The sequence below is a fragment of the Pezoporus flaviventris genome, unplaced genomic scaffold, assembly GCF_033815535.1.
Source record: "Pezoporus flaviventris isolate CSIRO_AGI_PZ_B2104156 unplaced genomic scaffold, CSIRO_AGI_Pfla_v1 ptg000001l, whole genome shotgun sequence".
Taxonomy (NCBI): Eukaryota; Metazoa; Chordata; class Aves; order Psittaciformes; family Psittacidae; genus Pezoporus; species Pezoporus flaviventris.
In genome coordinates, this window is record NW_026892549.1 from 21,895,115 (window position 1) to 21,922,886 (window position 27,772).

The window sequence follows — 27,772 nt, forward strand, 5'->3', positions numbered from 1 at the left end:
TCTGGGGGAAAAAAAATATTGGGACAGCCTACCCAGGTTGTGAAAAAGAGACCCAGGTCGTGAATATGAGACAGGAATGGGACTGAATCTGTAGCCAGGCTTATTGTAGCACTGCTTCCCAGGCAGTGTATTTACAGAAGTCCAAAACCCCAAAACTTTCAGTAAAAAATTTACAGAAAGGGAAGAGAATTGCCTTACAGTGACATTTTGAATGCTCTAGTACCCCATGAGAATTGTGAGGCTTTTGCAAACCATCTGGATTTGAAGTAGCCAAGATGGTGCCAGGCTTTCTTGGCTTTCTGTGGGTGCAGGGGTAGAGGGATGGGACAGCAAGGACTTCAGGCAGGGATGTGACCGAGGACATGGCTGACAGAGCTATTTTGTCAGCATGGCCTTCATGCTAGAGATGACATGATTCATTTGTGTAAGGGGCAAAGGAAAACAAGAAGAGCATTACATATGTCTCCAGGGAGAGCAGCTAAATAAACAAATGAGAGCAGATGGATAGAGGCACATGAAGTCAAAGCTAGAGTTTTCAGGAAGATAATTTTGCCCGTGTTTTGATTCCTGCCTCTCAACCTATGTCTTAAAGTCCTATGAGAGTCCTTGGCAGGTTGGCTTCCTTCTTGAGCCAAGCCATCCAGCCTTATTCTGGCCCCTACAGCAAATTTTGACACTGTTCCTTCAGCTTGTTGAGGCCCTACTTGGATGGTGCAGCCCATGCCTGAACCTTGTCCCACCTACAGATTCTGTAGGGTTGGGTGGTTTTGATGAACCTACCTGCCATTGTAACCTGGTTGTGTCTTTACAGAGCTGGGGGAAAAAGTGTCGTGTGAGCCTGGCCCTTAACACGCTGCATGGGGTGCCAGGGCCATTAAACAAGGAGTTTTGTAACCAGACCCACGTGACCTTTTTAAATTGTGGTGGTTGGTCTTTCTTTCTTCTGGTGTGTTTTGCACACACGTAAATGATTGCTTTTTGAATGAGATAGATTAAACAATTCATCTAAGCACTTAAAAATGTATTTATGTTGCACACAAGACCACTCTTGAAAGCATGTGCTTGAATTTACCTCTGTATTTAAGTGCCTTTCTGGAACTTGGCTGGCATTAATGTCTCAGATGAGGTACCTAAGTGGGCTGCCTGCAAGAAGAAACCCATTCGTCTGAGTCTGTCCCTTGCAAAATCCCAGCTGCTGTGCCTCAAACGTGGTCATGGTCTTGCTCCAAGAGGAGCTGGCTTGGGAGTGCAGGGTGGGATGTGGAGCAGTACTCAGGTTGAGCTGAGATGACCCCAGACATGGATTTGGGGTGCAGCCTAGAGGTGTTCAAACAGGTGTGCTGGTTTTTGATTTTGCATTCTCTATGGCTTATCAAAAACACTTGAACACAGGAGAAATTAGTACACAGAGTTTGCACAGGGTTTTGGACCTGGCCTCCTACAAACCAAGAAAAAAACCATTAACCTCTGTTCAGCTGAGTTTCTCTCTTTGTCAGATAGACAGCAAACCTCTTGAATACCTTTCCAAAGACATCTGAAGGCTGTTTATGAAAATCTGTGACTTTTCCCAATATTTAGACTGAGCCTATGCTCAGCTGGACACCAGAGAAAACCGGTATGCATATACACTCTCAGACTGGGGTTGGATTCTCCTCTCATTCACATTGCGATAGATCAGCAGGGAAGAATAAATCCTGTGTATGAGATAGAAGGTTAAAGCCTTGAATCCATTTCTGCATTAAGGTTTGTTTCCAGATTGAGAGCAAGAGCCCCAAGCAGTGAAATACGTTGCTTACCAGAGGGCTGGTAAACTTAGGCTTATCTACTCCAAGGCTGGCTTAGGAAGGGTGCATGGGTATCCTTTCTGGATGTGCTGGTATTTTAAAGCCTGGTGGCTTGATGCACTATTTTAGGTGAAGACAAGGGTTTGGCCGTGCAGGAAAAGGATCAGGGCATCCTTCAGGGTATTCCTTATTTGAGCTCCCTATCGCTGCAAGGTTCACAGGGGTATATTAAGAGAAACAGCAGCATAGTTTCCCCAGGCACATCAGAGAAGCCAGCTCTTCTACCATGGCTTTCACTTGATTTTCCCTGACGCGGTTGATTGAAGAGGAAGAAAAGGGCAGAGGCTGTATAAAGCACGAGTATGATGGGCTGACATTTTAAAATAATTTTGAAACAATTCTCCAAAATAAGCATATGGAGTAAGACAAATGGGGAATTTAAAGAAAGAAAATCCAGGCCATGGGAATATACAGTATTTGTTGCATAAAACTGCATCAGAGGCTTGCACAGGGATATCGTATGTGCCCATGTGTGTGCAGGTGGAATATATGAATCATTTGTAGCATATATATGCATATGACAGACACGTGCACTATAAATATGATCTACACAGCAAGGAACTGTAAAGGGGAATTGACGGTGCTCAAGTATTCTCTCCCAAAAGTGCCAGCTGCCAGTCGGGCTGAATTAGATTTCACAGGGGTTTTTGCAATACATGGAATTCACCAGCAAATTACCCTTAAAGAGGGAAAATCAATCATTTGGAGCAGAGATAAGCTGAAGGCGAGGCAGCCTTGGATTGATCCCGTCTGTGCAGGCGTGTGTGGAATTCAGCAGATAACCTGGGGAGAGTGGGGAAGGAGAAAACTCCTCCAGGAGGGGGGGAGTGGGCAAGGACTGACACTTTCAGATGGACAGAAAGGCAGGAGAAAAGGGCTGCCACCGTGGGGAAGAGGATCTGAATAGCTGGGGAGCATTTTGCACCAGGCAACCTGTATCATCCACAGCCTCAGTGAAGTCCTTAGGGATGCAGGGGACAAGGGCCTGTGCCCAGTGAGTTCTCAAATGATTATTGTTGCTGTTGTGCCCGGTTGCTGGGTAGGCAATGGGTGCTGGGAGTCTGAGCTGGCTGGCTGGGCAGCAGGAGAGAGGCAGGCAACTCCAGAGAGGCTATTCAAAGCACTAGAGTTAAATGCTTTAAAGTGGGTGGCAAGAATAACCCTCTTTATGCCTTGTGTTTTCAAAGGAAGGATTAAGCATTATTTATCTCTGACTAGGTAGAACCACAGGCTAAGGTATAGGAACCATATGAAGAGGCACTAATTGCTTTTTTAAAAAAGCACACCCAACTCTCTTCCCCCCCCCCCCCCCCCTTCCTCCTCTACCATTCCTGAATTCTCAGCACTTTTCCTTTCTTTGCAAACTTGCCAGAATGAGGGGTATTAAACACTCCTCAGCTTTGTAGGTATTAGCCCTTGCCTAGAAAGTGGCTGGGAGGAAAGCTGGAGTTACACTGGGTTTTGTGCTTCAGAAAGGCAAGCTCACCATTTTGGAAAAGTAAGCTGTACCTGAGCTAGGGTGAAGGAAGCCAAAGGCAGCCCTCTACAGAGCCACTATGAAGAGAACTGAGGATTCCAGGCTGCTTTTCCCAAATCCAGCTAACTTTGTGCTGAAAATTATTGCGGGCCACCAACCTGTGCACCGCGGTGGGGGTTGTATGGTTCAGGAAGAATTGTCTGCTTGTCTAGAGGCTTGCTTTTTTACTTTTATTTCTTGTGTAACCATTGGTAAGTGATGCTAAATGCTTGCTTTGACTGGTGGAAGGTTGAATAATTTCTGAAGCGTTTCCATGTGCACTCCCCTGAGGAAGGGGCTGGGTGGGAGCAGGATTGATGGATGAAGCCAATAGGTGATGCTGGATAAAAAAGCTGGGATAAAGCTTATGATCCATCCTCAGTCAAAGCTGGAACAGCTGATGTGGCTGTTTCTGGCCTCCTGATGTGAGAAGGGGCTCCCTGATTTGTCATGAGCCCTGTGAGACTGCCTTGCAAGATTGTGAGAGCAGACTTCGGTCATGATTCATGGGAGGTGCATGAGCAGATCCCATGTAAGTGCCTGCGACCTCTGAAGAGACACATGTACCCACCTCCTGGCATGTCACAGCCTCACATCTGAGCTTCTGCCCTTGCCTTGACAGTCTGTGCTATGCTGGCTGTGCCAAAGGTTGGTATCCCCTCTGCTCCAGTCCCCTGGAATTTAAGAGGGATACTGGGCACGTGGGGCTGGCAAACAGGCCCATCACAAATTGTTCAAATACAAAGCATTTGCGGTAGATCAGTCAGTGGTCACTTTTTGGGGAGTTGGCTATTTGCATGAGGTTGATCCTGGCATTGTGGCATGTTGTAGCTTCGTGTCCCAGCAGCAGGACATGGTGCAGCTCCTGTTCCACGCTCTAAGGAATACATACACAAAGAACAAAGTAATAATTATGCCCAACTGCAGCTACGACTGTCTTTTAGCTGAATTGACATGAAATTTCCATCAGTTGCAACGCTGGCTATGGCTGGGAGGAGGTGTGACTGCTGGGAAGGAGGCAGCGGCCAGCAGCCTCAAGCCACAGTGAGTGCTGGCCCTGTGGACTGGCACAAGATGAGACAAGCTGGAAAAGAGAGGCTGTGTCCCAGCTTTGTGTATTAGCAAAGTTCCCTCTGAAGCCTGTTTCTTTATGGCTCAATTTGTTTCGGATGGAGGGTACATGCAGACGGGTTTATTATTGTAGGGTTGCTAAGGTTTGGCAGGCTGCTCGTTAATTTATGCCTCTGAAGGAAGAAAAAGGAGATGATTTGTTTTCAGTGATGGGGAAGAAACTCAAGCAATACAGGAGCTGATGGGTAAGGGATTGGAGGAGGGAAACAAGCAGATAAAGAAGATTGGGCATCGATACCACACCCATGCATCCCGCACTAATCATCAGCACCACAATGAGATGATGCTCTGCTGTAAGCCCACCACTGCACACCAGGACCTTTGTGAGCCCGGGGAGACAGCACTTGTTTTTCTTCTTCACAAATACATTTCAGATCCCTTGTTTGCTCTGGGTGGCAGGAGCAGGTAGCAAGGGGTGAGGAAAATGCAAGTAGCTCCCCATGGCTTCCTTTGGAGCAGGGGGTACTAGCTGTGAGCTGGGCTGAGCCAGTCCCTTCTGCTGGGCAGCTGATAACAACTTGAATATTCAGATTTGCTTTCAGCCATCCGCAGGGGGCTCACAGTCTCCAGGAACCAGGAGCAAGGAAAGCAGCATGGGGGCAGAAACAAAAAAATAAATAGCTGAATAAATATATAAACGGCAACCCGCAGCAGCCCTCCCAAGAGGCAGATGTATTCCCCTTCTCCAGACCTCACACGGGGAGACTGAGGCACTCGAGGGGCTGCTAATTAGGAATGGTGGGTATCTGGAGGCTGATCTCCTTCCCCAGCTGGAGGGGAATTAATCCACCCAGCTCTCTTCCAGAAAATACTTAGATTTCTTTTGATGTTTCAACGTTTATCTCATGCCTCCAACAAAGTTGCTTCCTCTCTGGCTTCCAAGAAAATCACTCACATTTTGCCACCACGAAAGGTGTTTTTGTGTCCTGCAGGATGGGCACTGGCCCCTGGGAGAGACACCGAGGGCTCAGCGAAGGAGCTGGGCAGAAATTCCTCAATGGAATGTTTTTCACTGGTGGAAAATGGTTCTTTGTTATAAATTGGCATCTTAAGGATAGGGTACCAAATAATGGCTGGGGGAGTGATGCCTCCCTCTTTCCATTTTCCGTATCCTTGCTCCCTCCCTCCCTCCCTCCCTCCCTTCCTTCCTGCCTCCCTCCCTCCCAGACTCTGTACCAGTGCCATGCCTCATTCATGCCAGGGCTGGTACTTCCATTTGCCAGCAAAACATCTTTTGGAAGGAGTGAAGTCTGCCCTAAGATGGGTCAGTTTTATTCCCCTGGAGGGATGTTCACACCCCTGTTGTGCACCAGTTGAGCATTGCTGGGCTCCTGGGCAGTGGGTGCCTTTGGAGCTTGCTCCTGCTGTGTGGCTCTGCTGGAGATGCTCAGCTTGCAACCTGCTCTGCAGGCTGCTGGGCAGTGTAGGGAGGAGAGCAAGGAGGGATTCTGCTCATGTCACTGGCTCTCGGTAGTCACACTTGGCCAGCTTTTGCTATTAGTGCCCCTTCGTGCATTTAATTGGTCCTTTTTTCTGATAGGAGTGAGGTCATTCCCTCAGGGAAAATTGGAAATTCAGCTCTGGCAGCTTTTGAACCTGCTTTTCATGTGCTCTGCTGGGCTGTGCTTTGGGAAGGGGTGCCAGGCCCAGAACGAGGGTCCTGAAGCGCTGGTTTTGGTATGTTGGTGGTCCCACTGCTCTGCTGGCCAGGTCTTGGGAAAGCAGGAGATTTCCCATTCCCAGCTTGAGCTGTCTTACTGGAAATAGTCCTTTGACTGGGAGAAAGGTGCTCACACTCTACCCCCCAGCATAAGGCAATGAAATCCCACTGTGTGATAGCCTCTGTGATGAGTGGATCTCACAGCAGTAAAAGAGATTTTCCTTCCAGCTGTGTGCTCTGCAGGTTCATCCCAGGGATGCATTACTTTCATGTGCACATGGATTTTGTATAAAACGGGTGAATATGAAAAGAAGATTTGTAGAAATCGCATGCATTGTACACCCAGTAAGCATAATAAAACGCAAGAAAGAGTGCTTAAGGTCAGTGTCGAACCCTGTGGCTCAGTTAACCAAACCCAAACAGAGAAACACTCCCCTGCATCTCTGGTAATTGCATTTTTACATGTTTGAAGGCAAACGGTTGGGGCCAAGCTGAGGGCATTGGTAGATACACAGCTGATAAACGGGCTTTGCAGTCAGGTTGGTGCTTTTATCCTGTGCTCTCCCCTGGCCAGGCCCCAGGTGCCTTCAGCCTTACCCTGCAGATGGGCCAGTTCTTCTCTCCTTTGTCACTGTTAACCTTCCTGTCTCCCTTCCCAGGGACCCAACAGTGTTTTTGAGGTTTACCTGGTGGGCAACAACTCCAACCACTTCATCATCTCACCAACCTCCATCCAGGGGAAAGCAGACATCCGCGTCCGCGTGGCAGTGCCGCTCGACTTTGAGACCATTCCTCGCTATGAATTTTCGGTAAGGCTGCACCCCTGTGCTCTATGGGATGTCCATGTTTCTAAGAGTGACTGTTAACCAGGCTTCTCTCTTCCTCTCTGTAATCCACACTACAGAGCTTTGGAGCATTACAAAATGACCAAAAATTGAAATAATAGTAAAGAAAACATCTGCCAGAGCTTAAGCAGAGGGTACGCCCCCTTGCATAAAACTTAAGGTATATCTATGAGGCACCAAAGCTCTCTCCAGCCTCCTGCTCCAGCTTTGCCCTGCTCTCTATCTGAGCTATAAATTCACAAGGAAGGCAAAGCAGGTTTACACCACACCAGCAATGCGTATACACATCCTGACAGAGAGGCTCTCGTACCACTGGTGGAGGAAGATGAGCAAAAACCTTCCTACCCTTTCTTCAGGCTGTGGTGGGGTGGCAGGTCCTGGTTCCCCAGGCAGAGACTGGGGCAGGGTGTCTGGCTCACCCAGAGCTGAGCAGCTCCCAGGGGAAAGAGTCCCTTTTATGTTTCAAGTGTCTATGCTCTGGTGGTTAGCACTGAGGTGGATAATCTAGTGAGGGAGCTCAGTTAAGCATTGTTTTCTCATTGAAGAAGAAGAGATAACTCTCCCAAGCATTGCAAATCATGTCTCCAACCCTCCCTTTGCTTCCTGTCTCTGCCCAGCTCTTTGCAAATGAGAGCATTCCAGACCACGTTGGCTTCGCACGTGTGAAGATTAACCTCATCAACGAGAACGACAATCGCCCCATTTTCAGCAAGGCCCTGTACAATGTAAGCCTCTTTGAGAACACCACCGTGGGCACCACCGTCCTCCAGGTCCACGTGAGTAGGAGCATCCTGGCTCTCTCTGCAAAGTCCTTGGTATGAATGTGGCTCCACGGTTCCCACCTCCACGGGATTGGCTTGGGGAGCCTGGTAAGGGAGTGGTGGGAGATGCTGGCAGTAGGGTGAGGTATAGCCCTCCCATGGGCTTTTGGAGCAGGTATCTTGACTTTTGCTGATCTCCATGTACGTGGTTCCCACCATACCAGAAACTTGAGGAGATTCCTGCACTTAAACGTCTTATCTGCAGAAGCAGCTTGTCCTGCAGATACTGATCCTACTAGACATGGTGTTGCTTCTCCCTCCTCCTCAATACATGGGATCCAACGAGTATTTCAGTTGTGTACGCAGTTTGTGTCCCATCACATATGCACTGCCTCTCCCTGCCTCATCTTGTTATGGGAAAAGATGCTGTAGTACCTACTGAACTCGGTCACTTTATCAGTGAGAGTTAATGCCCAATATTTATGTTTCAGTGTGGGTTTTCTCACTGCCCTGTTTAGAAGCATCATCTTCCTCAACAAAATAGAGGTCAATTGAGCCACAAAAAGGTTGAAGGATGGAAAAAGAGGAGAATAACTGTATTTAGCAGAGCCTGGTATTGAATGGCTGAAAGCAGAATGGTGGTGCAGCAGACAGAGGTGGTGATGATCAAGGAGTGTTTCCATTGGGCTCGTCCCTCCTGTGTAGGTTGGTGGAAGCACTCAAAATCCCTGGCAAGAAGATATGTTTCCCAGAGCATGAGGGGAATATCAGCTGAGGTCAGTACCAATGTGGGGCATAGCAGCAATCGGAACAAATCCCTGTGCTGAAGAATGGCAGTAAGAAGCAAAGCTCCTTTGGGACAGAAAATATGAAGTGCGGGAAGCATCAAAACCCCTGCTAGGCCTTGGGTGCATTACTACTGCTATGGTTTGTCATACATGAATTTGTTTGGCTTTTTCTCTGGCTGCCCTCCCGTCTCCCCCATGCCCCCTGCTCTCCCAGGACACAGCCCCTGGTGTCCCATTGACACAGACATGCCGATCCAGAGAATAAAAGCCCTGACAAAAGGGTTGGGTGTATGCGCCTGTGCATAAGTGTGTTTACTTTACAAACAGATGGTGTGAAACTATAGAGCCCCTGAGCTGTTCCCATCTGACAGTTATTAATATTTCAAGCAGATGTTTAGCTAGTCAGGCCGTCAGACACTAAACAAATGAGATTGTTACTGTGTTTTCTCTTTCCCCAACTTCCAGCTATGCCAGCATTTCAGAGTGAACGCAAAATGCCAGGAGTTGAATCTTCTATGATAAATCAGAATGGAGGCAATTAGCACTGAAATCCAGATTGCCCTGCCAGCTGATCCCAAACTTTTAACAACCCTCATAAAGTACCAGCTCCTCCTGCTGCTGCTGCTTGACTTCGAGATGCAGCCCTCTGCTTGCTTCCATGCCACTGCCCTTCTGCGTGGTGCCTCTCCAACTGTCCCATGTGCCACACACAAAAAGTCTGCTTTCCTTGCTAATAAATTCCTCCTTTTCTCTTTACCTTCTTTTCCTCTTGCCTGGGAGCTCTTTATTGGTATTCACCCATAGCGGTTAGGGATCTCAGTGCTGCAAAATGCGCTTTTGTACAGATAAGTGCAGGTTTTGAGCCATGTGTTTTGAGGGGCAATGGATTTCCAGGGTTCTAAGGACAAATCAGGAGGTTTATGAGATCAGGATCAACAGGGGAGCGTGTGGGCTAGGCAAGCGGTCGCCAAAGAGTGGCAGGAGGCTTCCTGCCAGCCGCTGCTGGAAATGGCCAAGCAGAGCTGGCAGGGCAGAGCAGTGCCTGCAGCTCCTTCCCAGCAGGGAGGCAAGCAGCTAAAACCACTGGGCCGAGGCAAGCGGAAATTGCTGGGTAAGTTACTCCCAGCAGCCCAAGAGACCCTGGGCTGGTTACCCACCTTCCAGCAAGCACTTCCCTGCTAGACCCCTTTGCTGTGCGCGGCTGCAGGGCGTTGGAGAGGTGAAGGGGCTTCCTTCATGACCTGGGAAGAGCAGCGATCCCGCTCTGCTGAGTAAGCATGTTCCTCGCTGCCACCCTTCCCACACTGCCCTCTGATTGGCCAGCTGGAAATGAAAAGGCAAAAACCAGAGCAAGCAGACTTCATTTGCAGTGACAAATGGCCACTCACTTCTGCAGCATTTCAGTTCCTAATGTCAGTGACAGCAGAGAAACGTTGCCTGTTACACGTATAAATAACTGTAAAACAACCCAAACTGCAGGCATCCAGTGCCACTGCCTGCTTTCTGCTCTCTGCCTCTTTCCTTTTGTCCAGAGATACCCTCTTACGCACTCCTGTGGCTTCCTGGGCACATCTCAGTTACTTCCTTAGCACAGCACAGCCTTTTCTGCCCTCTAGGATTCTGTCCGCTCTTTGTTCTTTATTTTGCATTCCCTTCACTTCCTGTCTGTCCATTCATCCGTCCATTCATCCATCTGTTTAATTCCGTCCATGAAAGGCATTTATCATATACATTTGGTAGTCATTTGCTTGCATGAGAACATCTGGAGAGTACAGGCTTCACAGGAACAGCTTTTGTCCTGTGCAGGGAGCCTGCAATACACCCAAAGGCAGCCTTCCTGCCTCCATGCTCTTCATCCACCTGATAAGCCCCTTAGGCCAGAGATTTCTTCTGTTTGCTTTTGCAGAGACTGGCATGAAGAGGTCCTTACTGAAAGCTTCCAGGCTGCCCTATAACATATATCCTTGCAGTCTGGAGTTAGGTGTACAATGCAACCCAACAGCTGAGCAGAGGGGTGCGCAGGCTGCCCAGGGATCCACAGTTGTTAGCAGCCTCTCCCCATGTGAACTTCTCTTTTCCCCCGCCCCAGGCCCTGCTATGCATGAGAAAGCCCGGCTGGAGAGGCCACAGAGTGGCACGTTCCTTCAGCGAGGCTGGGGTGAAGCAGGGAATTGGCCAGAGCTCATCCTGAAGAGATGGGCAAGTTCTGCCCCAGCTACCAACAAATATTGAAATGTTTTATTTTTTTTTCTGAAACAACTGGCCATGAAACCTTTTAATAACACAACAGAAAAGGTCAGAGAAAGAATTTCACACTTCTTGAGCAAGCAGTCAGCCAGTATAACTTCATGCCTTCCAGGAATGAGAGGCAGCAAGAGCAATATACTGCCCCCTAAATGAACTGGGGCTCTGATACCCCCAGACAAGTGCTGCCTGGGCAGCTGGTGCTGTGGGCTGGAAAGCTGAGCTCCGGAGAGGTGTGTTGAGGAAGGGTGCCAACTCTGCATGGTACAGAGGGCTTTAAGCTATAATAGGAAGCCCTGGGGGATGATGGTGCTAGGGTGGATGAATGGCCATGTTCAGCTGTAGCCATGATCAGTGTCTGTGATGGGCTCAGCAAACATCTGCCAAAATGGGTCCCAGCAACTGGTTTTGTCCTGGGGTGAGAGGAGCAGGATAAAGGAGGGTATCTCCAGCCCTGTCTCTCCCAGCTGATAAGCCCAGAAGCTGGAGGAGAGGATGAGTTGCTAGTTAGTCGCATCCCCAGATCTCAGACCAGATGGAGGATAAATCTGCTGCAGAGGGACAAACCAATGGGCAGATGAGGGAGGAACAGATAAAAGGGCATGGTCCAACATCCCTGCCTCTATCTAACAGCACCAGTACAAGTCTTGAGGAAACGAGGTCTGGCATGAATATTGACATTGCCAGAGTGAATGTCTGCTACAGAGGAATAGCAATTCTGTGGGAGCAGGGAATGATGAGAGGGGGAGATCCAAAAGGAATGCCCTCTGCTCTGGGACAAAGCACTAGGCAAGGGCTGAGGTCCAGGACTAGTGAGGACCTACTGGGGCCAGTCCATTAGTTCTATTTGAGTCCAGATACAGCAGAAGCCCTCGGGTATTTGTCCCCATGCTGCTGCTACTCTCCATGTTTCAAGCTGCATCATTGCCAGGAGCAGGAAGTAGTGTTGCTGCTTCACAAGCCATCATGTAGCATGTCAGCTGAGACAGAAGCAGAAAGAAAACTCAGGTTCCCGATGGCTGTGAAGAGGACTGCAGCTGATCAGGCATCAGACCTAGCTGCTCAGGTCTCTGCTCCTTCCTTCCCCAGGTGTGGAGGGTTTGACAGGGATCCCAGAGCCTCACATCCCATTAGCTGTGTTGGGGCCCCCACGAGGAGCTCCTCTGTGACGTGGGGAGGGGGAGAGGCATTGGCACTAGATAAAGCTTTTAGTGGGGAATTTTTTGGGGTGGAAGAAGCTATGAAAAACATGGCCTTGCTTCTGGAATTACCAAGACCCAGCCCAAATTCCAGCAAGCTCCCCTCAGCAGGAGGAAAAGATGGAGGGTTCATTCCAGCATCCCCTCTTGTCCTTTCTGGCACAGTCATGCCCCTTGCGTGTGGTGGAAGATGCCTGGCTGGGAAGAACAGGGAAGGTTCAAGCGTATGTTCGCACTTGTCGCACTAAGCCTGTGGTGTGTCTGGGTCCTGCCACCTTGCAAGGCTGCAGGGTCTGAGCGCTGTAATGAACGGAACGGAGAGCACAGCATCCCTCCAGACTTGTCTTTGGACACTGCTGCTTTGACAGCAGCTGCCATGAGTCAGTGTGGTGCTGATGTCCCAAAAGCCAGGGAGCTACACAGTGGTGTAGGTCTGTGCATTGTTCTCCTTTGCTGATGTATTTGCTAGACCCTGATGAATGGGGAAGGGGCCTAGGACGACCCAGCAGGAGGTATGAATTAAGGGGCAGGAGGTCTCCTTAAGCTCCTCAATACACTACAGAGCTGCACAGCAAAGTCCTCCTGGAAACCTCTGATAACCAAAATCATTAAAGCCTAAACAAACCAAGAGTAACTTGTTTTTAACACAACAATGCATTTGATTTGCCTTGAAGGGTCTGGAGAAAAATGGTTCTCCAGGGAAGTGTGGAAAGTAATCCTAGCTCTGTGATCCCTCCTCTTTGCTTTATTTGCTGTGGTCTGGCTTGGCTGTGCAGGCTAGGATCTGTAGCTGCAGGCTCTGTCAACGGGCTGGCAAGCAGGAGCCAGCTGGGGAGGCTGCTGGTGGCCCCCTCCCTGCCCAGGCTCCCTGGCAAATGGTTGGGATGAAAAAGGGAGAGGAGTAGGAAGGAGTTTGCAGGAAGTGCATTACCTTCAACCCCCACACAAGCATCTCCCAGCAGAGGTATTAACCCCTGTGATTCCCAGTGCTCTTCTGCCACTCTTCTTTACTCAGGCCAGGTCAGACGATTCAGTCACCCATTCAGGCACCTCTCTGATATAAAGCAGATGAGCCATGCTTATGAAAATAACATCAACACCTCCCTGGGATGGACATGTAGCAGTTTGTCCCAAATCCTTGTTGAATTAGTGACTGCCTTCTCCCTGTGACCTTATCCACCTACATTCTTGCAAGGTTATGCTCTTTGCTTTGCCTTGCTGTCCTCCCTGCCCGGAAAGAACCTCTGGTCTGCGATTATGCTGAGTTTTATCCCATGAGCCACCCTCAAGAAGTCTGAAGGTGATGCTGGAACTTTTCAGAGCTTTAAAATGTTTGCCCTATACACGACATTTTCAGGCAAGCTTGCTGGTGTTATCTTTTGCAGACCCTCAGGAATAGTCTGAGCATCTCCAGCAGTCCACAGACCTCAAACTATAACCTATGATGCCCAAATCAACCATCAGACATCAATTTCAGCATGGGAATGATTTTCTGTGGTTTGTGGTATGCAGCAAGGCATGTAAAATAGGCACCGTGTTTCCTTGGGACTTGATAACCTGAATCTGTAAGAGAGTCAGTGCTTTAAAACACACCACCTTCCCTTTTTTTCTTGAGTTTCAGATCATAATTTTCAGATAATTTTATAGAAGGAAGAAAAGAAGGTCCCTCTTTCATTTTTTGCAAATGCCTTAGCCTATGTATTTTATAAATGTGTGTGTATATTATTACATATGTGTGTGTGCATGTGCATTCTGGTTCACATTCCTGGATAGTCCCTTTCTGCTACCCCCCATGGGTTGTCCTCAACCTGCTCATCGTCCCCAACAGATCCTTTCACATGGATTTTCGTCTTCCCCCTCCCTGGCACTGCACTTCCTCAGGAGAAGCCTTGTTAGTAAGAGCCTAATGAAGTAAATGCACTAATTAACCTTCCATTACTCTCCTCATTAAGGCAACCTTTAATTTGGTTGGCAAAGTTTCTCTCCTTTACCATCCAGCTGTCAGCTCTCTTCTGCTTCTTCGATCTGTCTTTGGCCTCACATTGGGGGTGGGAAAATCGATCCCAGCCTGATTTTCTTTCCCCTTCTTTCCAGCCAGCTGTAAATGCCAGTCAACAAGAAAGTAATAATGTAGTTTTCCCACTCTGGGAAGAAGAGTTGCAGACATCAATAAGCACCTATTAAAAATGCAAATCGCTTTCTCAATCAGCCATCAGCTTGCACTGGTGCAAGTTTGGTGGGCAGCACAGGGATGCTACGGTCCATGGGCTCCCGCTTCCTGGACTGGAGCCTTGCAGTGGTACTGGGACAGCTTTGGGGTTGCACCTCTCTGGGTTTGTTCAAATCCAAGTGCATGTGGCTGACACAGGTGATATGGGGTTTTGCAAACCTGGGGGGTTTCCCCCCATTGCCTATGGAGCGTTCAGGTCTCATCCGACCCTGCGCCCTTTCATCCCTTTAGTCAGGGGCACTAACTGTCCCCTAACATCTGGTAGCTGGCACTGTCTTTTGTTTCTAGATGATCTCCAAAGGTTTTCTTTCCCCTTCTTTTTCTTGGAGAAAAAGTGAATGCAGGGAGCAGAAACAGTCTGAGATAAAAGGCAATAGTTGTAGAGGCTGAATGAAGTAGCTGGCTGTAGCTTTCAGCTGCTGATGGGCAATGTGCTGTGCCAAGACGCTCACCCCAAGCTTTATTTCTGTCCCACATGGTGATGGTGACTGTGTAGACCAGCCTTGAGGGAAAGCCTGTATTGCTTCCGATTTTGGAAAGGTTGCATGGAGTAAGGAACATAGCCAGTCAGAACAGGGAGTGAGGTGGGGAAATACCTTGCAAATCAATAGATGGATGAAAAGGCTTCCAGGGATGACCACACTTTGAGCTTCTGCAGGGAATCATCTGGGAGATAAAACATCCCCTGTCCCATCCATGGCATCTGAGGTGCTCTCCCATCAGGACCAGATTGTGATGCATCCTATCATCTCATGGGGCACTGGTGGTCAGTAGGACAGCATTCGTGTATGTTGCCATGAGGAAAGCACAGAACTTCTCAACCTTTTCTAGTTGACTAATGCTCTAAACTTTACTTAGGGGGTTGAGTTTGTGTTGTGCCTACTGCACCTATGTTAGAAGTAGCTTGCACCTTTTTTGCCTCCCCACATAGGTTTGGGGAGTACAGTGTGGTCAGCCACTAGGAGAAGAGGACTTGCAGGTCAGCTTCCATCCTTTCTTTCTGCCTGAATAAATGGAAAATGTATTGGAAAGCCCTTGCTGAAGAGGGTGAATACCAGGGAGGTGCTAATGAGACACTGCCATCCAAACATCCAGGGTGAGCAATGTGATGCAGGGGATAGGCTCAGGCAAGGGGAGAGGACTTTTTGGAAAGCAGGAGGGAGTTCGAAGGACACTGGCAGGAATATGAAAGCATGGCTCAGCAGCAGCTCATAGAGGATGGAGGAGGGGGACTGTCAGTTGGACATATTTGATGTCCTCCAAGCATGGACTTTGTCCCTTCTTTCAGCCCTTCTCCCCTCCCCTGGCCCACACATCTCATCTTCCTCCCGTTAGCATCTTAATTGATCTTGTTGTTCTCAGTCCCCCTGAGTGCTCCGACTCCAGCTGTGCCTAAACAGAACAAAATCTCTTCCAATTTCCCCACCGCTTAAAAGAAAATTGAATCCTTTATCTGCAAGAGGAGAGAAAAACTGCAAATACATGAAACAGTAAATAGTTAAATAATCAAAGCAGGCGATTCCAAATTGCCGGAAAGTTAAACATGAACGGCTTGTCTTCTTCCTGCATGCTTCTTGTTTTCTGAAAACAAAACCAAAAACAAACCAAAACCCAAAAAACCTACCTAAAAATATGCTTGCTCTTCTTGTTCCTGTTAAATATTCTTATCAATCCAGCTCTGTAAATAAAGGAAAGGGGAGGAGGGAATTGCCAGGTAGCAGCACGAATGACAGATCTGAAGTCCTCATCTGTTTGTCAGGGCCCCTTGTTGTGCTCTTTGGCTGTGTTTATCTCTTTAATCTAAATATCAATCCGTAAGACTAAAATGGGATGGAATAGGAATCATGACAGCCTGAGCGTTGAGGAGAGAGACACTTATTGCAGCTTTCGCAGCCTCTCCCTGTCCTGATGGAGCTGTCAGGATAAATGCACAGTTAAAGCGCAAAGGTGGCAAAACCAAAACAAAATCACAGACACACCGCATCACACCCCTCCCCCTATCCCCCCCCCCCCCCCAAAAAAAAAAGCAAAAGCCATTTCAGCCTGTGAGATAAGAAAAATGCAGAGCAAATGCAGACCTGCTCCTGTCCAAATTGCATTCTGCAAAGCACAAGATGGGTTGCGGGATTCCCCCTGACCCTTCCCAGGGCTCCCAGTAGGAAATAAGGTTGGGTAGTTTTCTCTTGATGGTGATCTGGGAGGTGTCTGGGAAGTGAAAGGAGAATTTTTTTCCCAAGGTGCTGCTTGCTGACATTTGAACACCTCGGCTTCACACATCCTTCCCAGCAGTCCTTTTAGGGCAGTAACCATCTTCACCTCAGTATGTCCTCTCCCACCTTTAGCAGCTCTGAGCAAGGGCAACTCCATCATGCTTTCCCACCTGCAAAGCTCCAACAGAGCCACTGTTCCTGGGATTTTAATCTGTTTTCCAAGCTGGCCTCCCCCATACCCACAGCACCCACATCTCTCCCAAAGCAGCCAGGGTTCTGCTTCCTTGAGCAAAGAGCTCCCATGAAAATCAGCACCCAGCAGGTGCCTTAGCTGAAGCAATGACAGAAGCAGCGTCACCCCATGAAGAGATGATCTTGTGTAGCCTCGTGCTGCTGACCAGCTGCTGCTGAGGTGTTAAGGGGAGACTAATTTACCTAAACAGGGCATTTGGGAGCCATGAGATGTGTAAACCTATCTCCTGAGATCCTTCGCGCCATCCAGAGGCTACTACTGCCTCAGGCGATAGGCTCTGCTTGGTCTTCCAATGGCTGGCTGCTGTATCCTGTAACCAAACCCCTTTCAGTAACTCCAGTCACAGAAGTAAATCTAAGGCTCTCTATCCTCTAAAACACCCTTAAGGAGTAGATACTTGCTGTCTGACTGAAACTCAGTTTTAGTTTCCAGCTCCTGGGGAGCAAGGATATTGTCTTCCTGTAGCTCAGCCTATGGTTTCTGGACCATGGTTTTCTTTGGGCTTAACAAGGAGCATCCCTGTTGCTCTCCCTGGGAATGCCTCTGCCTGGCAGGTATATGCTTTGGGCTTACTACCCTTGCTGACAAACTGAAAAGCCCACTCTCTGGCTGGATTTGCTTCACACTCAGAGCTGCGTCCAGTTTCAGAGTGAATTATCTTCATTGCTTCTGGACAAAGGTTGGGCTTTGTCATTCCCTTTCTCCAAACCAGGATTCAACATAGAATCATAGACTAGTCTGGGTTAGAAAGGAGTTTAACAATCATATAGTCCTAAGCCCTCGGCCATGGACAGGGACACCTTTCACTAGACCGGATTGCTCAAAGCCCCATCCAGCCTGGCCTTGAACACTTCCACAATTTCTCTGGATAACCTTTTCCAGTGCCTCACCACCCTCACAGTAAAGAACTTCTTTCTTATATGTAATCTAAATCTACTCTTTTTCATTTTAAAGCCACTATCCCTTGTTCAGCCACTACATGTTCATCTCCAGGTGAGGACCAGTTTGGCTCTTCCCTCCTCCTCTGCCTTTTTGTACCCTTCTCCCTGATGTGCCTCAGATGAAGCTCATGCTCATCTCCTGAATGCAATAGAGTTGCAGATGATGGGAGGCATGACTGGCTTCCAGGAGCTTTTGTGAATACTTCAGGGATCATTGGGGATTTATATTTCCTCCACCGGAGTTTGACCTTAATTTCTTCTATTTTGCTGGGCTGTAAAATTCATTAGAGACCCAACAGCAAAGTGATTGAGATGTCAAGCCAGGCAATTGTGTGGTTATTTAATCTCTCAGATGTGCTGCTTGCCATTTAGGTGGACAACAGGAGAATATGAAATCAATACAATTCGTTAGTGGAGAACTTGTGCCCAGCTCCAGCATGGAGCTCCAGTGAAAACACCAAGACAGGCTTCTAAATGGTCTGGGTGTCACCTTGCATACTGGAAACACGTGCTCAAGATGCCAGCTTTTCTCACTCAAGGGGTGTCTTCTGTCAGCTCATGTTTTAAACCCTGGTCTCCAGCTATTGCAGCCGCCCAGCTACAGTACATTACTCTCCGTTAAATCAAAGCTGCCCAGGCAAGTGTTAACCTCTCTTGCAAGGATCTGGTGTTGCAGGGAACACTGTTATAAAACACAATCAAGGAGGCTGTTGTTTTCCCCCCGTGGCTGGCAGAACAGGTGGGGAAAAGCTCTGCAGTTCCCAAGGGGGTTGATTGGCTATTTCTTCCCACCCAGCCAGGTTCAGCACAGCCCTCTAGGGTCGTTAGTGGCGATTGAGCTCCCGGCTCCCACGCGGTCTGGAGCTGCTGGGGAAGACAGCAGCGGCGGTACCTCGGCATCACCCCGCTTCCCCACTCCCACCTCCCTCCTTTTCAGCTAATCATGCCACTGGGCTCCAGCTCGGCAATGCCGGCCAGCCGCGAGCTCCACTTGTGCTTGATTGCCACCTCCCACCAGGCAGCTGCTCTTTAAAGGCCTGGGAAAGAGCGTGGTCAGGGCAGGTGATGCCAGCAAGAGAGCTGTTTTCCATCTGGGAAGGGCATAATGACTTTAAGTAGGTTTTCCATTGGTTTTCTTGATGTGGTTTTGCAGCCTGGCGATTGCTTCTCATGGAAGCTCTTGGCCGTTCACATTTCTCTTCCCCAAATCACAAATCAAACCACAATCTGGGTGGATACTAGAGGTTAGCTGTTATTCCTCTGGCACCTGAAGATTGCAGTGATTGCATTTAAGAAAGGATGCTTGCTGTTTAAAACATCCAGGTGTAGATGGCTCCAAAAAAATCAGTATGACTACAGGGCATGGCTCTGTGCTCTGGGTTGCTTGTACCATGGTCTGAGCGGCCTGTGACTGCCAGTCTGCACAGAGGAGCAACCACACCCGTCTCATTTTCTTCCCTAGAAAACTGCAAACAAGTAGGAAGCAGACAGGAATCCTCCTTCTGTTAGCTTTCTCCCATAGCCCAAGCACTGGTGCCTTGGTCTCCCTGCTGCCTGCCCAGCATGGGCAGGGGAGCCGGCAGGCAGCAGGAGGACAAGACTCAACACCTGGTCACTCCGGTACCCTGACAGCTTTTTGACGTCCTGTAATTGCTTTCGTGCTACAACTCTTTTAAGCAGAGAGCTTCTGCCCAAAGCAATTTGCTCCCCATCAATTTTTATTTCCTGGTTTCTGCATGTGAGGTAGGGAAAGGAAAACAAAGAGAGCAAACAGGAACAAACTGATCTGGGACCCGCTCTAGCAGCCCCATGCAGATGGAAAGGTGGGAAGGATTTGGCTCCCTTGGTGCTGATGGAGCCATCTTCAGGCAGGCAGGACATGGCAGCCTGTCTCATCCAAACAGTAACAGTCATCCTTCCAACTTTGGTCACCCCTATAACCAACCTCCAACTGCTTATGCCTGACAGATTTGGGGGGAGGACTTCCATACTGGGGGCTCCACAGGGAATCCATGTTGCCCTGAAAGGCTATTCTTGGCTCTTTCAGCCCTTCGCTGCTCTTCGTGCCATGCTCCTTGAAGCTGCTGTGAGTAGAGTTAATCTCGGGCAGTTTAAGGAGTCATTGAGTGAGCTCGGTGGATGATGAATGTTGAAACCATTATGGGCGAAGCTCCGTATAGCTGCTTAAAACTGAATTCTCTCATGTAAATTTCTGCTCCATCAATCCTGGTGACATGTCAAACATTGCTATTGTTTCCTGAACAAATTGGACGACATGCCCTTTCCTGCAGATTTGCCCACGGGACCAGAACCGCTCACTGGCTCTTCATTTTTCCTTCTGGCTCTGTGGGCCCACAGGCTGGTGGGGAAAGCTGTACATGATGGCCCCTGGTGGGACAGAAGGGAGATGTCCGAAATATTTGCTTGGGGGATGGAGATGGGTTGAGAACTGGGTGTGGGTATTCTTGTGCACCTGTGGTTTATGTACCGGGTGCCCACACCATCCTGCAGCTCAGTAAATTAATCCTCTGGGTTATCCAGGCTTTCTCCTCTTGCCACTCTCCCAGAGTTTAGCTGCACAAATGTGTTTTTTTAGAAATGGTCTCTGCCTGTGACAGCTCATAAAAGTACAGATGTGGACCCGCGTTTTCATCCTGCCCTTTTGCAGGCTCCAGTGGGCAAATCCCACTTTAATATTCTGGGCAGGAGAGAAGCAGACGTAAAAGCCATTTGATTGCTTCTCCAGGTGGAACCCCGGGATACTTCCAGCCAGATGCCTTTCCTCCCCTGGCTGCTGAGAGGGATGCGTGCATGCCTGGGGGGGACGACCAGTCAGTCAAGGGGCTGAGCTGTGAGAAAACAGCTGGTACCAGGGGTTGTGAAAGGCCCCCAGAGCTGTTGTCTCGGTGGGATTTGGGGTGTTCTGCATGCAGGCTGCATTTCAGGATTGCTTTACAAATGGGGTGCATGTCAGCTCCTGAGGGGTTCTAGCATCTGAGCATCTTTTTTACCCTTAGAGGAAAAAAGTTTGGTAATGCAGAAACAAGTGTAGATCGAAAATTAAATATGCTGAGCATGCATGGTTTTGCTTTTTGCATATTCCCTGTCACGCTCAAGTAACCTGCTGTGTTGCCCTGCATTATGTCCATGATGTTCAGTTGCCAGGAAAGCCATCAAGCAGGCATCACCTCCCACCTGCCCTGGTGTAAATCAGGGTAATTAATTAGCCTGGCTCGTGAGGTGGTGTATGGGGCAGAGCTAGGTTGCCCAGCCTCCTGGCTCCCTGTGAGTGGGTCGCTTTGTGTTGCTGGCATTTTTGGCTGCTGGCATCCCCACAGCTCAGGGTGCAGCATACCTTCCTGGCTTGGCTCCCCACCACCTCCCACACCAAGAGGCTCTGTGCTCACCTTCTTTTAACCTTCCTCCTTCACTGTATTTTTTTTCCCCATCAGAAGAAAATTACACTTTCCCAGTGTTGTCTGTCACCGCAGTAAGCGCTTACAAGTGCAATTGTATGGGGCCAAATAAAGGGAATTCATTTTGCCTGTGCTCCGTGGCACTGTCAGGCCCCCTGTAAATCACTATCTCATCACCAACCGATCCAGATGCGTGGAAAGTGCCTTTCTGGGCTTTGATCTCGCACCAGCCACTTAGGGATTAATGGGATCTAGGGGTTCACAGAGATTGTGGGCACAGAAATAATAGCTGGGAAAAATCCTGGCTGGAAGATCGAGGGCTGGCTTGTACCAGGCAACGCTGAGAATGCTCAAAGCACTCAAGGATTCTGGGGAGAGAGGGCCGAGGGCCCTTGTTGGTCAGCCCCAGCAAAGCTCTGGGGGTTTGCCACCATGATTCGTAGCCGCCTAGGCTGGTGGCAAGTGTTAGGATGAGGAATTTATACCAGTATTAACTGGCTGAGGGAAGCTGGGGTGGGCAGATGGTAGATTAATGCCCCTCCTCCCAGGTGTTTCCATTGGAAAAGCAGGCAGGCTCTGCCTGGCATGGCGCACCTTTGTAAGTGTCCTCCCTGGTGTCCTCTGAGGAGGGAGATGCATCCCAGAGGGGCTTGCCCTCCAGGAGCAGGTGCTGCTCACTCTCTGGGCATCTCTCCAGGCAGATTTTGGCGGGCTTGTTCCATTTTGTTGAATGCAATTGCAATGAACATGAGAAGTAAAACACATCTTAGCAGTGGGGAGGAAAATTGGCAAAATCAGTAGGTCTGAAAGGCTGGCTCCACCAGCCCACCCCTCAGCTGGTGTAAAGCAGCAGGACTTTAACACTCAAGCTGGGAAAGGATTGGGGGTGAGAAAAAATGAATTAATCCTAGCTAGTTTTCATGCCTTTTCCTTTCTGCCACCCCGTGGTGTGGCAGGTAAGCAGCACATAGGGATAAAGCAGTTTGGTGTGTTCAAGATCCTAGTCTACTGTCAAGGGTAATCAAGGCCATCATAAATCAGGAAGGTTTCAGGAACAGGTTGTGTTCCATGCCGGTCCTAAAATACAGCCTTTTGCTGGTATCTGGACATAAAATGTGTCTTTGACCCTGCTTTTTCACAGACCTGTTGTTTTCTAAGTAATCCAGACAGGCCTCCATTTAGAAAATATAGTGGGGGAGAAAAAGAGTATTTTGGGGCTTGCATTCCATTTTCCTCACCTAGAAATAAAATTTCCTTCTTTTTCCTGCCGCCGCTCATGCATATTTTATGTATTCATTAGAGAAAAAACTTTAAAACATGCATAAATCTTGCCTTGCTCATCCGGAGCTGACACACTGCATTTTGCACACCTTCCCCAGAAGGTGCTTGTTGCTTAGCCATGACCAGCCTGCTCCAGCTTCAGCAGCTGGCGGCGGTGTACATGCAGCCACTTCTGCACTGGACTGAATGAGAGCTAGCACTTCATGCCCATGCCGCAGCATCCTGAGAGGTATTAGTCTTTCAGTGAGGTTGCAGCAGACTGCACTCCCAGAAGGGCTGCCTGATGGGATCTGCTTCTGGAAAGCAGGATCTTCATCTCTTTCCTTGCTTTTCCTGGTCTGTATTTGAGCCTGGTGGGGGAAGTTTTGAAGTGGGATAGGTTTTTCTTTTTCACCCAGCAGCCCCAGCATGCTGCCAGCCCTGAATGCATAGAGAACAGTTGGACATGTGCTTATGGGTCTTGACTCTTTGGCTTCATGGGCCCAGGATGGGTGGCCCACAAGAATGGTCCATGGAGACATTTATTTCACTTGCGCTTCCCAGATTAGCTCAGTGCATCAGGAAAATAAGTAAGCATAAAATTTCCCACTGCCAAAGGTTTGGGGAGAGATGCTGATGGAGGGCTGTTATCTAGAGCAGGCTGGGAGTCAGGGATGTGCAGGATAACTCAGGCAAGCATAGACAGCCCCAGCCCTTCATCTCTCGGGTGATAAATGGCAGCACATAAGGTATGCACTGGCGTTGCCTGCTGGCATCTGGGTAGAAGGAGGTAAATAGGACATAATGGATTCACTAGTGTGTGTAATGCAACATTCCCATAAATACCTTCATTTATCAATAAACTTTTATTTTCTCAGGCAACTGACAATGACGTGGGCACATACGGGAAAGTCAGTTATTTTTTCAGTGATGACCCTGACCGGTAAGTATGACTCTGATTCTTCAAAATCCTCTTCTAACCTCACTAAGAAGCCAGATGGCAATTAAGGGCATTTGTTATGTCCTACATACATATTGTCCCTGTGATACACCCTATGAAAACCACACTGTGGTGTCTCCCAGCGGGGTGAGTTAACTTGAGCACATGCCTGATGCTCAGCACGTTTAATCACTTTGCTAAATCGGGACCTAGGGAGACCAACAGTTGTTGGCCCTGGAGCATCTTGTGTTACTCACTCATGGTGGGTAGCTGTGGGAGGTATGTGGGCTGCCCAAGCAGAAGGGATGTGGGTGCCACTGATCCCTCTTTCTCTGCCTGTAGAGAAACTGAGGGTTTCTACTCCACCACCTGTGCTAAGCTCTTGGAGATGTTCTAGGACTTAAAATTTTTCAGAAGAAAGCCATGAACTTCACCTGCTGTGGTGCTAGCTCTCAGGCTGCTGCCACCCTATCTCTCTATCCACAGCATGTGGTCACCAGGGCTTACCCTCTTCTTTCTTGTTCCCGCAGTTTCTCACTGGACAAGGACACAGGCATAATCCTCCTGACAGCTCGGCTAGACTTTGAGACCATGCAGCGCTACACCCTGACCGTCATCGCCCGGGATGGCGGTGGGGAGGAGACGACAGGACGCGTCAGGATCAATGTCCTCGATGTTAATGACAACGTCCCCACCTTCCAGAAGGAGGCGTACCTGGGGGCTCTGCGGGAGAACGAGCCCTCCGTCACCCAGGTGGTCCGGCTCCGGGTGAGGGACTGGAGCAGCTTCTCCACTTGGGAAGTGCTGTGGGGAGACAGGAGTGGGTTATGTCCCCATCCACCCCTGCTGCCATCACTCTTGCGTTCCTCCTAAAATATGCTTTGTGCTTTACTGTGAAGTGCACTGAGGTGCGGTGCTGCAGCCAGGAGCTGCCTCCCTCCTCCTTTCCTCCAAGTCCTGTGTCTATGCAGCATCCCTGGGACCTGGGGCTTCTCCCAGGGCACAGGCACGACCTCTGTATCACCTTGCTCTGCTCAATAAAGTCAGCAGGCACCAAGCAGAAGGTGCTCTGTTGTTGATGGAGCTGTAAGCATCTGCTGTGGAGAGAAGTCAGGTAGAAAAGACTGTTTGCTCCTTCAGCACAAAACCAAACTTTGCCATGATGCAAAAGCATGGCTTTCTTTCCCTCCATAGGGCCAGGCTGGATGACTAATGCAGGGAGATAAGGAGAGGGGGACCCAGTGAGCTGTTCCTGGGATTCAAGATGGGAGGAGAGGCTGGTTTACAAACCTGCTCAGGGTGCATCTTTCCCGACGAGTGCATCTTCCTCCATCACTTTTTCACTCTTCTTGGGCCCAGCCTACATCTCCCATGGCTCCCGTGCTCATTTCTTCTTCTGCTCACTCCCCAGGCATCTGATGAAGACTCCCCTCCAAACAACCAGATCACATACAGCATTGTGCAGGCATCTGCCTTTCAAGATTACTTTGACATTGCAGTGTCAGAAGGGTATGGAGGTAAGCACTGGTCCAGGGGCCACGGAGCCCTTGACAAGCAGAAGCAGCAGCTCAGGCTGCATTTATACTCCTGCAAGCATCATATCAGCAGGCTTTAGGAAGTTGTTCTGGCAGCTCCTCTGCTTGTCCTAACCTGACCTCACCTGCAACATGTTCCTTGAGCCAAGACACTGCGGAGCTGTGTTTCTGTGGGTGTACAGCTTGCTCTGGGTTATGCTAGCTCAGTAATGCCCAGCACTTATGTTCTAGGGGCATTGCCACCTCGAGCAGTCACTGTTGGGCCTGGGGAGCTGGTGTGGATGGGCCACACTCTGAGCCTGCCAGCTGTCCTGCTCGGTGTGTGAATGCCCCCTGACTGTCCCACTTTGCATCCTTTCAGTGATCAGCGTGAACCACCCCCTTGACTACGAGCAGGTGGCCAATGGGGTTATTTACCTGACTGTGATGGCCAAGGATGCTGGGAACCCACCGCTCAACAGTACCGTCCCCGTCACCATAGAGGTGTTTGTAAGTACTGTGCCTGACCAGTCTGTTGTGGTTTCCGTACAACTGCTCCATAGCAGTGACATTAACTCATCAATAACCCAGCAAGCCTATTCTGCCCTTGGATGCGTACATGTGGGTATGAGACACATACTCGTGTCTCAAGTATGTATATATGTGTCCTGTAAGTGTCATGTACATAATGTGTCCCTGACATACTGGTTAAAGAAATACTGTCCCTGTCGTGTGATAAACTCTGAGTGGCAGAGAGTGTCTCTGAGGACTGTCACCACAAACAAAAAGCTGATGGGCTCTCCTGACCCCATGCACCTCCTCCCTCTCCTTGGCCATGCACGATGCATTGAGAAACCACTGAAAGTAATGTGTCAACAGCTGCAGCTGGACATAGGGCGAGGAGAAGAGTTGGAGATGGGATGGAGATCTACCCTCTGCTCTTGTTTTTGACTAGAGAGTTTCATTGAGCACCTGGTGAGCCCTTCTCTCAGGTCACAGGGAACCCTGGCTGGAATGCTTTCATGGCCATAGCCAGGAGGCACTTGCTGCAGCTTGGATGCAGAGGAGAAAGCTTTGGCTGTGTATTCACTCTTGTCGTGTTGGAAATTATCAGTCCCTGAATCAATCATGGACAGTTGATTATTTATCTCCCCAACACTGGCTGTCCTGGCCCAGCTGTGGGCTTTGCTGGGCTTCTCATGTGCAAACCCCCTCGAGGAGAGGTTTATGTTAGGAGAGGTAAAGCATCACAGCGTTCCTTGGGAAGATTAGATCTAATTGTCACTTTGAGGCACACTGTGGTTTGAGGACATCTGGAGGGAGGTATTGGCAATGGAGACAGTTTGCTTGATAACCTGTCAGTCTTGCAGTGATGGGATCTAAGCCAAGCTGGCAGCAGCATCAGTCTGAGAAGGTGAAGAAGATGAAGTCCACAGTGCTGTAGGATGGGAGTGAAGTCCCAAGAGCGTGCCTCTCTTCCAGCTTCCCCAGCATACTCGGGAGAGGGGGAAAAAGGGGGCAGGGTTAGTGGTGGTTAAATACATCCTTCCCAAACTGTGCTTCAGACAGCATAAACACCTCTTTCTAAAGACCACACTTCAGTGGGTCATCTCCTCCTGGTTGAGTCTGTACATTGGCGGGTTTTAAGTAGCTGTCACTTTTTCCACTCTCAACTGAAGGGATTTTCTCTCAACTGGAAAAAGAAAAGGAAAAAATAAAAAAAAGCCCCAAAATAAGAAGAAAATGAGGAGGAAGTGTTTCACAACGGCACTTGAGGAACAAGAGCCGTGAAAAGGCAGAACAAGAGCGAGTATGGAGGGAGGTAATTTTTTTTCATCCTTTGGTTGTTGGTTTTTAATAAAGAAGTCAAACTCGCCTTGTAGATTTCCCATTAGGGGACAATACACTTTTGTAGAGGAAGCTGCCGAATCAGAACTAATAGCATGCGCCACGCCAGGGTCCAGGGAAATATCACTGCTAATAAGTTTCTGCCTCCCTGCTGCTGCTGCTCCGTTCGGGGCGATGAGCCAGCAACTTGTAGAGTGTGTATGTCTGGAGGAAAGGGGGCTGTGTGCTTAGCGTGAGCATCTGCGGTTCTCTGCATCCTTGAAGATGATATAACGCTGTCTGAGGGTGTGGGTATAGGGAGGAAGGCTGAGGTTTAAGGGAACAAGAGAAGATGGTTTTGGGTGTTTAGCTGGATGCCCTCTACTGTGGGAGAGGAGGAAGCATGCTGGGTACTCTTTTGCATCACTGCCGGTGCCACAGAAGCACATGGGAAGGTTTGCAGTGGGGAGCTTTGGAGTCCATGTTGCTGAAGTGGAAAATGGCCTTCTCAAGTAGGAAAGCCATGCGCTGTGCTGCAGGCAGGTGCACACCAGCTACAGCCAGATGGAGAGATGGCCAGAAGCGAGCCCCTGCCTCCCTGGGAGTTGGCTTGCTGGGCCGTGGCAGTGCTGAGCACAGCCTGATGAAGTCAGGACCACTAATGAAACAGCATGGTGTCTGCTCTGGCTTGCATCCACCCAGCCTGAACTGAGGCACAGCTTACACGGGTCTGGTTGCAGGTGACATGTGGATGCATGCTCATGTACATTTCCTTTGCTTTTAAACTACCCAGACCTCCTGGGTTTGCCCTGGGGTGATGACCCCAGCCCTGCTGTTTGAGGAGAAGGGAATTGAGGACAGCACCCTGGGCAGCCAGCAGTTTTCTCATTAGCCTTGGAGGAGGCAGGGTGAAAGCTGAGTGATGCAAAAGCTGATTAAAGACCACCTGCTTCCAGCAATGAGAGCAGAGGATGGCAATTTAATTGCAGTACAATGGGCATCGGTGGCATGTGAAATTGCCTCAGATATCAAGTTTGGTGGCAGCAGGAGCAGCTGAGCCTGCAGGTCCATCAACAGTCGCCAGGTAGAACATGTCTCCAGAGCAGCCCCAGGGAAACAGCAGTCCATAACGGTGTTTTAATGTCCTGGCAGCTCCATCCTTCCCTCTGTAGGAGATTGGGTTTGGTTCATTT

The 27,772-nt window shown here is 49.2% G+C and overlaps 1 protein-coding gene across 13 annotated transcripts in view; it reads left to right on the forward strand.

The window, feature by feature from the left end:
- CDH23 (cadherin related 23) overlaps positions 1–27,772 on the forward strand; it is a 207,946-nt gene that overhangs the window by 119,468 nt on the left and 60,706 nt on the right. For 11 of the 13 annotated variants that reach the window (XR_009742445.1, XR_009742447.1, XR_009742446.1 and 8 more), the window contains exons 12-17: positions 6,811–6,960; positions 7,614–7,772; positions 23,177–23,241; positions 23,769–24,006; positions 24,650–24,755; positions 25,135–25,262. Coding sequence is in view for 10 of the 13 variants with exons in the window: in XM_061447925.1 (XP_061303909.1) it covers positions 6,811–6,960; positions 7,614–7,772; positions 23,177–23,241; positions 23,769–24,006; positions 24,650–24,755; positions 25,135–25,262 (846 nt within the window). In the remaining 3 variants the exon portion in view is untranslated. Of the gene's footprint in view, positions 1–6,810; positions 6,961–7,613; positions 7,773–9,010; positions 10,965–15,149; positions 15,293–23,176; positions 23,242–23,768; positions 24,007–24,649; positions 24,756–25,134; positions 25,263–27,772 lie in introns of those variants that run through there. The other 2 variants (XM_061447947.1, XM_061447957.1) reach the window with 2 other exon arrangements.